This window comes from Drosophila innubila, assembly GCF_004354385.1.
Source record: "Drosophila innubila isolate TH190305 chromosome 2L unlocalized genomic scaffold, UK_Dinn_1.0 4_B_2L, whole genome shotgun sequence".
NCBI classification, from domain to species: domain Eukaryota; kingdom Metazoa; phylum Arthropoda; class Insecta; order Diptera; family Drosophilidae; genus Drosophila; species Drosophila innubila.
This window is the reverse complement of record NW_022995372.1, coordinates 4,902,294-4,919,287: the sequence shown is the minus strand read 5'-3', so window position 1 is coordinate 4,919,287 and position 16,994 is coordinate 4,902,294. Positions and strand designations below refer to the sequence as shown.

The 16,994-nt window shown below is 34.8% G+C and overlaps 2 protein-coding genes across 2 annotated transcripts; both read right to left on the bottom strand.

Annotated features, from left to right (window-relative positions):
• Positions 1-8,782: 8,782 nt before the first annotated feature.
• Positions 8,783-9,313, bottom strand: LOC117781706. The gene has a single exon (XM_034618511.1). The coding sequence runs from the start codon at positions 9,311-9,313 to the stop codon at positions 8,987-8,989; it is 327 nt and encodes a 108-aa protein (XP_034474402.1). The 3' UTR covers positions 8,783-8,986.
• A 5,792-nt stretch (positions 9,314-15,105) lies between these two features.
• Positions 15,106-16,253, bottom strand: LOC117779684 (odorant receptor 42b-like). Its single transcript, XM_034615952.1, has 3 exons — positions 15,655-16,253; positions 15,242-15,599; positions 15,106-15,177 (listed from the first exon to the last, which is right to left on the bottom strand). The coding sequence occupies exons 1-3, from the start codon at positions 16,251-16,253 to the stop codon at positions 15,106-15,108; spliced, it is 1,029 nt and encodes a 342-aa protein (XP_034471843.1).
• Between the last annotated feature and the right edge of the window lie 741 nt (positions 16,254-16,994).

Below are 16,994 nucleotides of genomic sequence, written 5' to 3'. Positions count from 1 at the left end.
ATCGTTATTATTCGCACTGAGCACTGTAAAGTACCGAATAATCTACAGGATAATGAGCATGAATGAACGTGAACGGTTTTTTGTTTGCATCGCCAGAGAGCGAGCTATTCGTATATGAGGGCGGGGATGAGGTAAACCAACTGGAGCATTAAGGGCAATCCAATGCAATAACAGCCCAGGGGCTGACCAAGTGCACTTAACTAAGCAGCAAATACTGAAGTGCATCCTCCTCGCTGAATGAATACTTGTTTTAAACAAGAAATAATTCGCCAAACGACAACAAGTTTCCCCAACGAGCTAAATTATGCGATGGCCACAAATGATAATAATTTATCAATGTATGCTAATGTAAATTAAATCAATTGAAGTTTTCTTCTTAACTATGTAGATGACTTTTTAAACAAGAATTTACATTTATAAAGTAACAATTATCCTTAATGGAAGGAAATTAGTGGAAACACATTTCTTAAAATAATGGAAATAATGGGATAAAAATAACAAAATTTATTTTTTATTTACGTTTTTTTTTATCTTGATTTAAAAAGCAAAAAACTAAATAGAAGAACTTTATCTTAAGCTACCCACTATAAAAAGTTGAAAATATTTTAATAAAATAAATTTTTTGGTTTGAAAAAAATCGATTAAAAGAATTAAAAAAATTATTTGCATAAATTTACAAAAGGGCTCGAACATTTTTAAAAATTTAATCGCTTTAATCCCAGGTTTGTTCAAATAAAAAATTAACCATCGAAATTTGATTGGCTTCCAATTTTGGGTGCAGATTCTTGGTGTTCCAATCGGCTGTCGCAATTAAGAGAACACATATATTGAGATATCTTTAAAATGAGCTTGTAATGACTTGTCCTTGCTATGTCCTGGCTTATATTGCAAACACGATGTCCTGTGGTCATGGACATTAAATTTAATTTCACATTTTCCATTTGCATAGAATATTTATGACAGGGTCGGTCACAGTATTCAAACACACACAAAAGCCAACTGTAGGAAAATACATGTAAATACACATATATATTATATTGCTTTTTGTGTTGTTGCCACTTTGTCACTGAGTTTCCAACTCAGTGTCCAGAACGAGTTCATTAGTTTGTGCCATTTTGGTTGTTGTATTTGCTTGCGGGAAATGCATCACAGCTTCAACGTTGTAGATGCCTGGCGCCTTTGGGTCCAGCCATGTTGGGTGCATCTACCGAGAATCCATCTGCCATTACTCAGAGCCGGAGCATTTCTATCTATGGGTCTATTCATTGCCATTGAATGAATAGTTCTGAGCTGTTGTAATGAAAAGTTGTGGCAAAGTTGTTCTACTTTGAGTGTGTTATTTGAACCTATGCACTTATGTTGCATAATGCATTCTTGAATTTTCGATATTAAAGGTTGCTGGGTCAAAGAGTTTACAAGCTTCCAACTGTCATAACTTGAAGAAAGCTGACCCGATTTTCAATCGGAAAGCCATTTTGATCATGATTCGGTCTCTTATTTCATACTGCATCTAAATTTTTATCATCTAGAAAATTTTATATTTTTTCGATTCTAAGCCATCTATCATCCAATTTTCCATACTTACCCCTTGAAATATTTTCAAAAACTTTGATCTCTCATAACTTGGCTAAAACTTAACCGATTTTCAAGCGGAATGTCATTTTGATCATGATTAGGTCTCTTAATTCATACTGCACCTAAATTTTTTGCATTTAGAAAATTGTATTCTTTTACGACTATCGAAGCCATGGTTCTATGTTGATGAGTCCAACCTTTGAAATTTTGAAAATTCCATGTTTTAAATCTCAAGTTTTTACTTTTAATCAACTCCTTATATCGTTATTAGTATAAACGACACTTCAAACTTGATTCTGAGGCCTTTTATTTTCTTGTAAAAAATCAGGTCAAAATGAAGAAATATTTTGACTTGTAAAGTTGCTAGGTCAGAGGCTTGAGCAACTTCGAACTGTCATAACTTTGGCAAAACTTTACCGATTTTCAAGCGGAATGTCATTTTGATCTTGGTTTGGCCTCTAACTTAGTCTGTATTAAAATTTTATTAAATTCGTTCCAAAAATTTTATTCCTCAGGATATAGATATTAACTTTGATGTCATAATTATTACAAAAACGACAGCTTATCATTCTAAAATTGATTTGTTGTACCGTTACGTTTCGGTACTGATACCGAATCCGAAATAAGAAAACTGAAAAAGAACCTTTTACCGAAAGAGTGGTTTCGGAACGTACCGAAAACGAAACCGTAACCTTTATTGGTTTTGGTTTGATTTTTTGATTAATTTTATGTTTGTGTACCCTATTCTGTTTATAAAATTTTAAAATATCTAATTTGTTTATATTCAAATTTACTGACTGACTGATTGCTATAATTTGAAAAATTCTATTCGTTAAGATCGAAAGTTCGATTTGATCAATTATATGTTTATTGAAAAGGTGGAGAATTATGTAAACAATTGGAACTGTATATAAAGGAATGTGAGAAATATTTCATTAAAGGGACAATGGAAGACAAACAAGGTTCAGATTTTAAACTAAAATTTAAATTTGAATATGCGACATTTGTATTGAGTTTACATGTCATTGCATAATTTAGCATGCTTTGGGGGCGTGAGACATTCGCATGAATATAAAAAACTGATAATATCCGATTTCAGCAGTTGGTGACACCCACAAAGCAGAAGAGAGAGAGAGAGATAGAGATAGAACTGACATATTCACGCACATCATGTCGACATAATCAACGTACTTGAGTGTTTTTTCATGTTACACATTTGCAATGTTTGTAATTTCCATTATATCATTGAGTGACTCCACCTAATGAGATGATGTCATACGAAGATATACTAAGCATTCGAACAGTGAACAGTCAGTGAATGAATCCTGAAACCTTCATTCATTGGGTATTCGAAACTTGCTGAAATCAATAGCGAACGCGATGTTGACAACCTGTGCTTGGTCCTCCCTTTATTAGGGGTAAACGCAACAGGGAGTATTTGAAAGGACGTGCTACATACGCCTAACTTTTCTTTCCACCAGGGAGGGGGCGTAACTGTAACTGTAAGTCGGGGAGTTATCAAAACTGAAACCGAAACCGAAACTGTTTACAGCTCGGTGCACATTCGCAGCGATTCACTCGGATCTTTCAGTTTGTTTTCAATTGCAAAAGTTTCGCTCGTAATATTTTTTCTTCTCTTCTTTTGCCGGCAAGTTTTTCTGCCCCCAAGAAAAAATAAAGTCGGCGAAGAGATGCCCCTAAGCGAGGTGCAATCGAAATCTTTATAAAAACTTTTGTAAAGAAACAATTGAATAATTATCTTGATAGTCAACTAGAGTTTGAAAAGTATACATTAGCTATTTCTGTGGAGTTTTAAGATTGTTTATTATATATGTGTGGATCTTAATTTAGTAATATAAATTATTAGTTCATTTTATTTATTTATTTTATTTTTATTTGAATATATTTATTCGGATACAGTATTATACTTGCTTTTAAAGCTTTATAAATTTTTGATGATCAATAATTAACAAATTATGTGTGCACTAATTTCAAATAAACAATTAATTTTTTTTAAATTACTTACTCAAATGATATTACAAATGTATGCCAATATTCATTTTTCATTAACGAATTTATTTAAAATATTTGTATGATTAATATTTCCATATTCTAATTTTATAATTTTTTTTTATAAATACATTTAATAAATTTAATCTAATTAAATAAATAAATTTATTAATAAATAAACAAAGTTACTATTCAAAGTTGTTTGTATGTATTCACTTAAAATTTTGTTTTTACTTAGATCGCACATTTATTTAACTGGAGTAGTGAAAGTGAAACTAAACCCACAGTAACCACAACTTTACAATCCACTCTCTAATATTTGTTTCTCTTTCTGTCACTGCCATTGCATTAACTTATCTGAAATATCATAAATATAAACCTACCGCATTGCATCATTGAGCAAATTGCTGAGCGGAGTACAGAAGATGACACTGAAAAGTGATGAGAAGGGAAAAGAAGAGAGAGCTCTATTTGAGACGGGACTCGACTCTTCCTGTAACATGTGTCCTGCTTCCAGTTCCTTTTCCCCAACCCTGAGGCATCAACATGGCCGCATCGATGTCCACATAGAAGAGCCGCCTGACACTTGAAAACATCAATTTATTTTTATTTCCCAGGGTGTCTCGCAGGAATCCTTTCGCTGGCTGTTTTAGTGTCTTTGTAGGAAAGCCCTAACACCAAACTCCAAAAACTCCAACCCCAGACTAAGACCCATACCATTATGGTCCCGCACTGGGACCTTGCTTAGTCATTCAATTCAATTGATTCAATTGGGATTGTATCGGTTTTTTATGTACATTTTGCCCCAACACTGTCGCACACATACCATATCCTGTTTCCAGCTCTCCTGTTGAAACTCCTTGTTGCTGTTGTTGTCGCCAGCAGTTCCCAAATGTCTCATTTATCTGCGGTTAGTGGAGGACTCTTCCGTTGCCGCCTCGATTTGCACTTTATTGAAAAAGAAAAACGTTTTGCGTGCTTGAGAGTCGAACCATTTCTGAAATTTAATAATAAGTATATAATTTTACACTCTAACTATCCCCCCTTTTTTTCTCTTTGGCAACACATTTTATGGGCCGATAATGTTATTAGCCTTGACCATTTTCGAGAAGGCACCTTTTTTCGATTGGCGATGCTATCGCTATCGGGTAGTAGCGAAAACACTCAAATGCCATGACTTGTGCAATTTGCATCAGAAATTGTGTCACAACTAGTTTCGTTACACATCAATGCGGCATTTTCCGCCACCCATTGTCCCATAACTCAGATCTCCCTCTCTTTCTCTCTCTCTCTCTATCGCTACCTCATTCTTTTGCTATCTGTTTTGGGTTAGGTTTCTTGGGCAAAGCCAGGCTCGTCAGGAATTTGTTTCACTTTGAGCTCGGGTTGAGAGCTTGTTGCTTCTTCGCGTGCTTTTATGTAGGTTCAAATATTTTTGTGACTATGAATGACTCTTAGGCACAGCGCTTTGAGTTTGGGTTTTGGGTTAGGGTTTGGCATTGTGCCAAGAAATTTCTGTTGGCTGGGAGTTTGGAATGGAATGGGCTTTCATAATGCTGGGTCAGTTGGGTGCCAGTCCGAAGAAGAATTTTGTATTGGGGAACGTTAACATACAAATGGCTTGGGCTAAAATACCTCTGCCTCTTTGCATTTCTATGAAAACTGAAATATTGCAACTATTTTATATGCCTTTTGTGTGTAACATTTTCACAGAGTCTTAGATTCCATAAATTGTATTTGACTTTTTTTTGGCGAGCTACATATCAGTTGGTATTCAGATAATATTTCGTAAACTATATCTATGTATATGTTTTATACAACTTCAATATATTTTCATTCATTCATATGCTTATATTTGTTCCGCTTTTCACTTCTATTTAAAGTTTCAGCATGTAAAATCTAAATTCAACAAAGTAAAAACCGGAACAGGCTAGTATATTTCCCACTGCCTTACAGTGCGTATGCGTAATATTTGTAATTTATTTTTTAGACAGTGTAACAATTTTTTGTTTCATTGTTTCACATTTTTTACAGTATTTTGCCTTCTGCATTACAGTGCGTATGTGCAATATTCACTCGACAGGCTTCTATCAGTCGTTACTCAAAGATAAATTTTTGTCTATTGAGCTACTTTTGAGTTGCAACTTGCAGCATTGTTTGGAGCAGATCCAAGTTTTCAGATATATGTTTTTCTTTCCAGTTTTTCTGTACTTTTCTTTTGTCTAAAACCCTGGACACAAGTGTTAGAAAGTTGTGCGCTTTAAACTTTTTGTAGTGCAGTTCTTGGCATTAATATCATTTCCGTTTGCTTTTTGCGTCAACTTCCATTTTCTATTACATTCGCATTCTTTGCAGTTCGGCTAAAGAATTTGTTGCCCGTTGTCGTGAAATTCGAAATGCAATTCCTAAAGAAATGTTCTATTCAAGAGTATCAAAATACGCGGCAATGGACCAAACTCTGAGTTCCTTTGCAGAACTTGTATTTCAGTGTGTTTTTGTTTCGATAAACCATTACTTCATGCAGTCAGTCCGTCAACCTATCAGTTATTCGGTCATTGTGTGAATGCCTGCTAAAGTTGATGATTTCCCACAGTAAATATCTTACAAAGTAAGTAACTATTCATTCAAACTGCTGTCTTGAATATGTGAATATATGCATTTAAATATGCAAGTGTTGAGTGGGCATCTTTCTACTTATTTGACTATATATTAAATATCGATAACAACTTTGCTTGTAATCTGTTTTGAAGAGATGAATTCCAGATCAACAAACAGAATTTACGTATGGAATTAGTTAATACTTATACGTATTGTAAAACTTAAAAACAAAGTGAGCTAAACATCGGGATAAACTTATTAGTTCAAAGGTTTTTAACTCCGATTCAATAAACTATCAAATATAGCTTACATTTAAAAAAAAGATTAAAGTTCTTATGTGTATCACATTAGTTAAGTCTTATGTTTATCAAGGTGCATTTAGGAATTTCAAGCGATGCACAAGCCGATTCAAAGTCGAACCCATTGCATCATAGTAAGAGTAAATTGCGCATATAGCCGATAACTGAATAGTGTGGCAACTCTATGGCTGGTGTTGGGGCTTTAAATAGGCAACGCGTGGCATGCCACATAAAATGCGGTTGCAGAAGTTGTACTTCTGAGAAGAACTGCAGAAAACAGCGCGTAGTTTTGCATGTTAACATACCGTTGTTTATGTTTCCCCCTTTCCCGCTTTCCCGCTTTCCCGCTTTCCGCTGTTGCGCCCTCCTCTTCCCCGCTTTCCTCTTGCTGCAGCGCGAAAAACGACTTTTCAAATGCCGCACTAAATTACCAAAACACGCACTGGTACACCCACAACTTACCTTCTTCCTTTGCCCTTTTTTCCTCTGTTCTCTTCTTTCATGCTTTATTTACTTATATGCGAAATGCCGAAAAAAAAAACTTTCAGCTGAGACTACAATTTACGCTTTTCCCTGCATTTTTCATGTGCGTCGTTGTTTTTGTTTTGCATTCATTTTGCTGACAAAGTTTTTATGGCCGCAACATACAACCATGGTTTGTTTTTGTTGCTCTGCGGTGTATGTGTGTGTGTGTGGCTGTGTGGGTGTGTGTGTGTGTGGTCCTGCATGTAATGTGCATCTGCTAGAAAAACTTTGTCAAATCATTAAGAGACGCACTCAAATACAAAGCCAAACTGCCGAGGCTTTTCCAACTAAAAACTCTTAAATATTGAGAAATTTTCTTCATGTATGCAGCATTAATTAGCAAAACCTTCCACCCCTTTTAATTTTTAAGATAAAATGTAAGATAAAATTAAATTGTGCTTGATTTTATTGATCTTTATAATGATGTATTAAAATTCGAATTCATTTTTTAGAAATGGTGTTTTGATCTGATTTCAAATATATTCTCAATAAAGTTATTTTAGATGATCTTTCATATATTCGAATAATTTTAATAATTACATATTATTTATTTCTTAGAATTTCAGGCTAGAAAATATGAAATATAGTCTATACGCTGTGTCGACTTTTTGGTTTAAGCTTTAAAGAAATTGCACATCATATTTACCAAATTTAACCATATTTCTTTGTTTATTATATTTTTAACTGTGAATCAAAGTCTACATCCTTTACGAAACTAAACACTCATCAAATAACTTCAACTGCTGTCATTTTAGAACCACTTTAAGCCACTTTGACCCACATATCTCTTTAGCTGCCTGTAGTGCTTACATTCCCAAAAATCGAGCGCACCTAACGAAGTTTTTCCACTCTGAAGCCTGAAAGCCTCGTTGCTAAAATAAAGCGGCTGCTGCAATGTCCTTTTTTTTTGAGGAATTTTTCGCGTTGCCTATTAGTGGCTTCAACGGGGCATCAAAAGCCGCACATTGCCTCCATTTGGTTGCCACGTCGGGTCCTTGCTGTGCATTTCGCACACACTTGCAATGCTAACACACAGATACTCACACATACACGCACCTGACCAAGCATTTAGCCGGTTGCCTGCGCAACAGAAAGTGTAATCAACAATTAACAAAGCTGCACTTTATTTCCCTGTAGTAGAGTGTTGCACAGATGAAGCCAGCCAGCATACCCTGTACGGAAGTTATTAGAATACTTACTAAAACCAATTTCTTACATATATTTTTTGTAGTGTTATAAAACCCTTTTGCCTTAAAATACTTTTTTGATAATAAAGAACATAAATTTTAATAACAGGATAAATATTTATTTTTAACAAAGTCGTCTTTTTACACTGAACATTTTGCAGTGTTCAATTAAAACATTAGAAAGTAATGCAAAACGTATTAGCAAAAGTCCAGGTTAAGGAAAGCGTCATCAATATCAATAATATATTTACACTGAGAGCAATGGATATCTAAAAAAAAATGGAATATTTCAGCTCTCCGTTCGTTATCTTCGTTCTCTTGGTTTTTCTCTGAAGGTCTATACATACTATCGACAGAGAGACTATTTTCATAATATAATTATAATCCGACAATAAAGTAATAATAAAAAGGTGGATAGAATCGAACTTACACAGAAACGTTTAGAGGTTGTGTTAACTGTAGATGTTGTTGTAGTGCTCCCGATTGAATTTTTCGTGCCCATCGTAGAGCATGATGTTAATAGATATATTTTTTTTGGTAGAGAATAATTCACATTACAAGCAACCATATTTTTGTTTTCACTTCACACATTTTATTTAGCTTACGAAAAAAATGATGTATATAGTACGAGTACTTATAAAGTCGACTTAAGTTCAGCTTACAACTGAGTTTTAGAAACTTGTTAGCTTAGAAACTACTTAGTTATTGGACATGCTTAGAGTATGTTTTTCTTGTTCATTGTCATTTCGTATTTGCTGTTGTACACCGTTTTCTGCTGTATTTCGCGTTAAGTTAGTGCCACTGTAATCCATTGAGCTGACGTGGATCCACATTTAGCCCCAGTTTCTCCAGTTTGCGTACCTTTCTCATCTGCTTGGTCAGCTTACGCTTGAAGACAATTTCACGATTCAGATTCATTATCTCCATAGTATCCAGTTGACGAATATTTTTAATCGTTTGTAGTATCAGGTTATCTGTCAAATGCAGCTTGATGGTGGACATCTTCATAAAGGGGGAGTCCCGACGTCGCAGCTCCTCGCGATATGCAAAGAGAGTGTAAGGCAAGGAGGGAAGTTGCGGCAGTGGACGCTCCAGGCCTGGAAACAGTTGCTCAGCCATTATCAAGCTCTTATATTGAAGCAGTATATTTTAAGGAACTTTTGACTCCACTTCTCGCTGGATTTTTCGGAAGTATTTGATGTGTTCTCGTTGTGCGTTCGAAGCGCAATGCGTTTTCCTTCTTAGTGTCTTTGATTTTTATAGTCAGCATCTGTTTACCTGTGATTCCGACTTACAGCTGTGGCAATCTTTTGTCTTTCCGGAAAATTGCATCTGTCCTTTTCAGGGGAAGTTCGAGCTGTTGGCCGAAAACTACCTGCTTGTGGCAGCTGCAAGTGGCATTTGTTCGGGCACGCGATTAGCTCGAGTTGAGTCTCAAATCTTTAAGCAGCACCTTGTCGGTAGCTGGTCTAAAAATCCATTAGTTCCGAGGTAATTTGCAGTTCAACTCACGTTACCATTTTATTTTGCGAACAACTATAAACCGTTGTCGCACATCTCCCAAACGCGATCCTAAAATTTTAATAAGCTCATGAACTAGTAAATGCCAACTCCAACGAATCTATAAATAGATATACGTGTATACATATATTTTTTTCTTGTACATATATATATATTTCTTCAATTCGCAGCTACCGTTTTTCGTCATTCAGGGGCATTTAAAATAGATGTTTTTTCGAGTACCGAGTTCTTTGAATTCGGTTGCTGCACTGCAATTAAAATAAATTGCATTCACTCAAAGGATTTTGCATGTTAAAGGATTTTGGGTATTAAAGGACTTTGGGTTTTAAAGGACTATATTTCATTTATTCACTTATTTACTAATTTATTCACTTAATTATATATAATACATTGGCGCTAAGCTCTGTTCTTTTAAAACATCATCATACACTGTCCAAGTAATTAATTAAATATCAATCAAATTACAACTGGATTACTGTTAGATCACAGAGAGAAAGAGAGATTGCTTTGGTTTTTATAACATTTTTGTCATATATTTATTAAAATAATTAAATTGTTTGAAATACAGTTGAAATAGTTGTCATTTCTCAAATGCATCATACTCAAAAAAGATTTTCCTCAAATAAACTAGATGAATTTATAATTATAGAAATTTGGTTTTTAATATAAATTTCGTTTAGTTTTTAAAATCAAGTTGTTGGGAGGTAGGTAGGTTAATAAATTCTTAAGAAGTATATGTATGTACATTCTGATAACAGAATCTCTTTAGTGAATTTCAATATATAAATTATCCATTGCCTTTTGTTTTTAACTCAGCTCAGTGGATAAGCTAAGCAGCTCTATTATTTTTAATCCGCTTCTCAGATGCAAACAGATTAACTTTAATAAATTCTACATAAATACTTTTCTTGTTTTACACGGATTAACCTATAGGTTACAGCTGTTCATAAGATTATATTCGTAAATATATATTTTCTTAAATACTTTGCTCAATTGTTTAGCTATTCAGTTCAGCTTTAATCGTTTCAGCTGTTATCGAAGCAGCCAAATATGTATTATCTTGTTATGTTTATTTACTCATACTGTTACCAACAATTAAACACACACATAACGGCTGTTAAACAAGAAATACAAACTCTATCCAGAATGAGCGTTTCGTTTTGGTTTGAATCCACTGTTGTTGACTTTAACGTGTTAATCAGAGCAGCATTTGTGGCATGCAACCCGAAATGATTGCCAAACACATTATCTGTATTATTAATGAGCTGCATGCCACACATGCCGCAAGGGGCAGGCATTCAGTTTGGCATTGCTGGGTTGGCATGTCACCGGGTTGTTGTGCTGTTGGCATTACTGAATCCTGGTTATTTAACTGGTTCGTTTGGTCATTCTCTTTACAGGGCATTGCATTTTTTTATTGAGTTACCTTTGGGTGTTTAATTGAAAGCACTTTTATCGAGCCGCATTTTTGCGGCGACGCTTCTTCTGTTTCGCACGGATTGTAATAATATTGACTTTCTGCCGGCCACAGGTACGGCAATCGTTGCAAGGATACGCTAGGATATGTGAGGATATGCCGGCGACACTCACAACCACTATAATTCGAATGATTTAAAAAAATTACAAGCAATAATTGAACCTGAGGTTCTGTTATCACCATCAATTAATTGAAATGTTCATTTAAATATTTTTCTTCTTCACTTCTTTCAATGAATTTTGCCAATTCAAGCAGATAATATTTTTAAATATTAACCACACTTAAATTATATATATTTTTCAGCTTGAGTTTCACTCAGTTTATTCCTCTGTGCCCTTTAATGCGTTTTTTAATCACATTTACCTAATATGTATATGTGTAGAGCTTTTCAGTTGCTTTCAAAATTTTTAAAATTTTTTTTATATTTTTTATCTTCAGTAGAAGCTCCTGTGTGCTTTTTAAAATCGTTTCATCCAATTTTGGAGCTTATTCAATTTAATTTGGCTATCAATCAAAATAGAGTCACTAACTGCATTTTGTGGTAGCAGAAGCTACGTAAACGTAGATCTAACTACACTGCACTACACAAACCGAAGCTGTTTGTTTGTACTACGTTTGTGAACAGATTTATACCGCTTTTAGCTCGCAGTTCGATGATGGATTTGGGTTCGGTTTATGCAACAACATCGTAGTTGAGAGAATTTTACACATGCCACCGCACAATAGTCAACTTCTAGTTAATTCAATCAAAAAGCAGTTCAGTGTGTGTGAGTGTGTGGGATGTGTGTACACAATTCGGCGAAAACACCCATTGAATATGCCACACAGGTAGCTCTGGCCTTAGGCCAGGCCAAATACTGTTTGCAATATTTATTTAAATGAAGTTTGGCAGCTAAAGGAATTGCCTGTCTGCCTGTCTGTCTGTCTGTCTGTCTGTCTGTCTGTCTGTCTGTCTGTCTGTCTGTCTGTCTGTCTGTCTGTCTGTCTGTCTGTCTGCCTGTCTGTCTGTCTTTCTGTCCATCTGTTTGTTGGCCAATCAATAAACAGTTTGGTCGAAAAGGCTTAGTTATTATTGCTCCCCCATTATTGTTGTTTCTGTTCCTATTCATGTCCTGCTGTTCTTTTGGCTTATGATATCAATGTATGCAAATAGACAAATACGCTTTTGATCTGTGCACGACGTTCTCTAAGAGATTTCGGCCACCTTCGAGCTACATTTTGGCTTAAAATTCCACACAATTGCCTGAGCGTTTAGTTAAGGCCAATTCTGGCAGCTGCTGGGCGTCTTTTGCAACAAATAATATGCTGTCTTGGCATTTGTGGCTTAGATAGTCAAAAATAAAGCTGCCTTCATCTGTGTGCAATGTTTTTACGAGTTTCCTTTTGTATTTAAATGCAGGACTTGTTCAAGTTCTTAATACAAAGCCAGCTCCAAAAAGGCAATATGAAAATTAAGAACAGAATGTATGTTAAATTCTAAAGCGAAATTAGTCTACGTTTACCTTACACTCTTATTGCTTATTGCACATTTATCCTTATCCAAATTTTAAATGTTAATCACATAATTCTACAAGAAATATTAAGTTAATGTCAATTTAAATAGTCATTATTAATATTAAGTAGAATTTAATTTACACTTATAAGTTCAAATATTTTATTAGATTATTTAATTATTCAATTATTCAGAATATTTGCACGAGGAATGTCAAATTCTATTTTCCAAATGAGCCCATTCATTTATCAAAATATATTGTCAAATTTAACCACTCATAAAACACTAACGACATTTATATTTCGGGTTTCATAATTTGCGGTAAAACATCATAATTTTGTGAGCAACAGCAACAACTACATACAAAAAGCAACAATAACAACAACAACATCTAAAACGACTAACCAAAAATGAGCCAAACAAATGTCAAATTTGTTCAAATTCCATCTAATCGTATGTGTATTTATTATTATTTTGGGCAACATAATTCTTGTTGACACTGTACAATTAAAAGGATTTTCACTACAATATTGTGATACCAGTTTGTATATGTGTACAGTGCATGTGGTAATCAGCTAAAGGCCAATTATAATAACTGACATTTATATTTTAGGATTATTTATTTTTTTTTGTATATTAAATCATTTATGGTCAACTCTGAAAGCTAAATAAATTTATGTATCGTTTCATTGAGTATTAGAGTTGTCACTAAAACCGACAAAGTTTTTATACGTGGAAATTGAAATAATTTTTAGTGATCCTTAAGTGATTCTTCTTAACGAATAATCCATCAGGAATAGTGTGTAGTTTTATATACAACACTAAATTGACTTTATAAACCAACTAATTTAAATCTAGGGAATGAGTGAAAATAAATTGAAAATTTATGCTATTATTTTGAAAATATCTAGGCTATTTTAACAAGGAGTCATAGTTTATATTAAATATGATACATATTATCAATAACAATTATGTAGATAGAGTTTTTTGGAAAAAAAATTAATCGTTTGCAATAACTCGCATATAAATCCTTTTACATTTGAACAATGTTTACGATTATTTGCCAATAGCAATCGCAATTCGTATATATTTTATGATTTAATTCCAAGCATTGGAAATTGAATAAAATTCAGTTGTAAGTTGCACATGAGTGCATTTGCGACGCCTTCGCATTTGCGAGTATCTTGAATTTAAATTTTTAACAATTAATCAATATCAATAACCGCTCCGATCCCTAGAGATAATTCCAATAAAATTTTACAGCCGTCTGTAATCAAGAGAGCAAAAATAACTGCAAAAAAAAAAAGAAAAGCGGCAGGAAAAACAAAATGAAAGGATGAAAGCAAAAGCGAATTGCCAGTTACTCATATATTCTCTTATGGTTCAGCGTGAGACGTGTGTGTGTGTGTGTGTGTGCGTGAGTGTGCGTGTCCACTTTTCCTGTCCATGTGCGGCCATAAAGCAGCTCGTAAATTTCAGCACACTTGCCATTCGGACCAGTTACCAGTTGGCGGTTGTCTTCGTCGTTTGCCACCGAAAAATTCCAGAGTTGCCACCCCACGGGGTTGTCTGCTCTGTCTCGTTATTGTCTTTTTTTTTGTGTTCATTGTATAACTGTATCTTGTTTTTCTCCCTTTATTTCTCAGTTCAACAATGAAAATTCACGCTGTACAATTTTTCACGGTGGTCAACGTTGCTATAATACCCTAACTGTGGGTGTTATAAGTGTGCTATGGCAAATGCCAGATATACATATTTCCAAAAGGGTATTTCATTTTCGGGTTGCTTTTGTCTTGTGGCTTCGCTCTCCTTTTGTTGGTACGCTCCAATTCTTCGTTTATTACGCAAATCCGTAGCTACGCCCACGGTCGCCATATTCTGGCCCTATCCTTGTCACGGATTTCGCTCGCTATGTGCGTATGTGTGTGTGTGTGTGTGAGAATGTGGCGGGTGTTGAACAATAGCTGTGAAAGAATCACTTGCTTGTTTGCACTTTATTAAGTGGCAGCGCGAAACGGCATGTTCGCTTTGTAGTCCAGCTTGTAACGCCCGCGGCATCTCTAAGTTCGAGGAGGAAAACATGATGTTCAAGAAGAAGAGCACTTGAGTGTGGAAGGTTTTGATATATATTTACATTAAATTAATTTAAAAATTGTTCATGCAAATGATCGTAAAATATTTTACAAATTAATTGTAAAAATAATGTTAAATGTAAATATGAAAAAGTAAAATATTTATGGACCGTAGACTCCTATAATTCAGAATCGATCCGAGGAAACGCAGCCCTTAGATTTAAGTCTAAAAAAACTTTAAAAATGTGGAAAGGGTATTTTACAGAAACCGGTAAATAAACCGGTATAACTTATATAAATTTAAATTTGAATTTATAAATTCTGATTAACATGCTGCAATTCAAAAACATCACTCAATGAATTTCTCGGCAATATTTAATTGCTTTACAAATGTGACCACCGAAAATGCCAACTTGGCAACCTATTTTAAAAATAGGGAAATTTAAAATGACGTAGAATATAAAGTATATGGTAGGTTTACTTACGGTTATATTTGTGCCCAAAGATATGATAAATACACCACCGGCTGTCATAAAGATGGGTTGCTGAACATTTTGTAAAAAGTATAAGAATGTAGCTTTATAGCGACGATCTGCTGACAACCAATTGGAATGAAAGAGACAATATGTGAGTTGTTCACAATCGGCCATAATCAAGTTGCAAATGTAACAGAAGGGAAAGGTTTGCAATAGCAGATCACAAATGAAAACAGCTGTGCCGAGGCCACTCCAAAAGTTTGAAAAATAAATAATGTTAATTATGGCCAAACCGATGACGAGGCCGCAAAGTAAAAATTGTACAAAAATCGTGGCAGATATGACAGGTCTCAAATTGTTGCAGTATCTAAGAAAAGTCTTTAATAGACAAGTACAGTATGAAATTGATAAAGACAACTCACTCGATGATCAATTGATGATCTTCAATGCATTTGATGAGCTCCACGTTGTTCTCTTCCTCTGTCATCGTTGGATCTAACCGCAGACGTTGCAAACGCCCCTTGAGCATTGTGATGTGAGTTCGTAGTATCAAAAAGTAGATAACGGGATAGACATCCGCAATTTGATCCTGCATCACAATTCCACACATCCAAAGATACTCCATAAAGGCAGTCAACCAAAAGTGAAGTTTACTTGCTTCCCAATCAATGAAGGGATTGTAGAACTTCCAGGGCAGGTGACCCGCAAGACTGCCAGCGAGGAACGTGGCAATGGCATAGAACGAGTACATGAACTGATAGCACATGAAGCATCGATTGCACAGTGCCACAGTTCGATGAAGCAGCTCACGCTCTTCAGAAGTTTTGCAACGTTTGTCCATGCGATCGAGAATCTCCTTGGCCCTCTTAAAACGCATCATGCCTGCAAAGGTAAAAGCGGCTTTGATGCTCGAGCCGACGCAGTTTGGGCCAACTTGTAACGAGGTAAGAAATTGTGCAGCTGTAAAGCTACTCAGATCCTTGATGTAACTTACAAACAGCGCCACAACCACCAATATCATAATAAAAATCGTGGAATATGCTGTCCACAATGCGTAAATGCATCTCCACAACTTATCCTTTGGAGGCATCCATCCAACCACACGCATGCCACGATCCAGATAGGGATGTTACTTGCTCCTCGAGGGACCACACTCGCATTCGAGGAAACAGCTTGAAGAGCATGTTACCAGTTTTCACGTTGGCTAAAAGTGCTTGCCACATTTTAGACACCGTTTGCTTTTATAGCATTTTGACTATTAATTTTTTTCTTAAGTTTTACATCGGAGTTTGGGTTTTATTAAGTTTTGCTTAGAGGTATGCTTGAATTATTCACTTTGGGAACTCATAAGTTGTCGACAAAAAAAACTTAACTCAAGTTTAAATGCTCACAAACTGAATTATTTACATCTTTTAAAAGTGAAAAAAATATTGTTTGGGAAATAAGTGAAAGCAAACTTAATTAATAGTAAATCAGATTCAATCAATGCTTTAAAGAATTTTAATTGAATTTATATATACTTTGTCAAATTTTATTATTTAAGTTAGTATATTCAGATATTTGCTACAGATGCTATCAGTAAACAAATTTTTTTGAAGCGGTATTTATTATATTCATCGATATAAATGGTTCATATGGAGTGTGTTCTATCAAGAACTATGTTTTCCTCTGATTCAAGGTGCAGCAAAACTTATTTAAAATTATGATAAATTAAAGCATACAGAAATCGAATAAAGTTTAACATTAATGTCTCATATTTCAA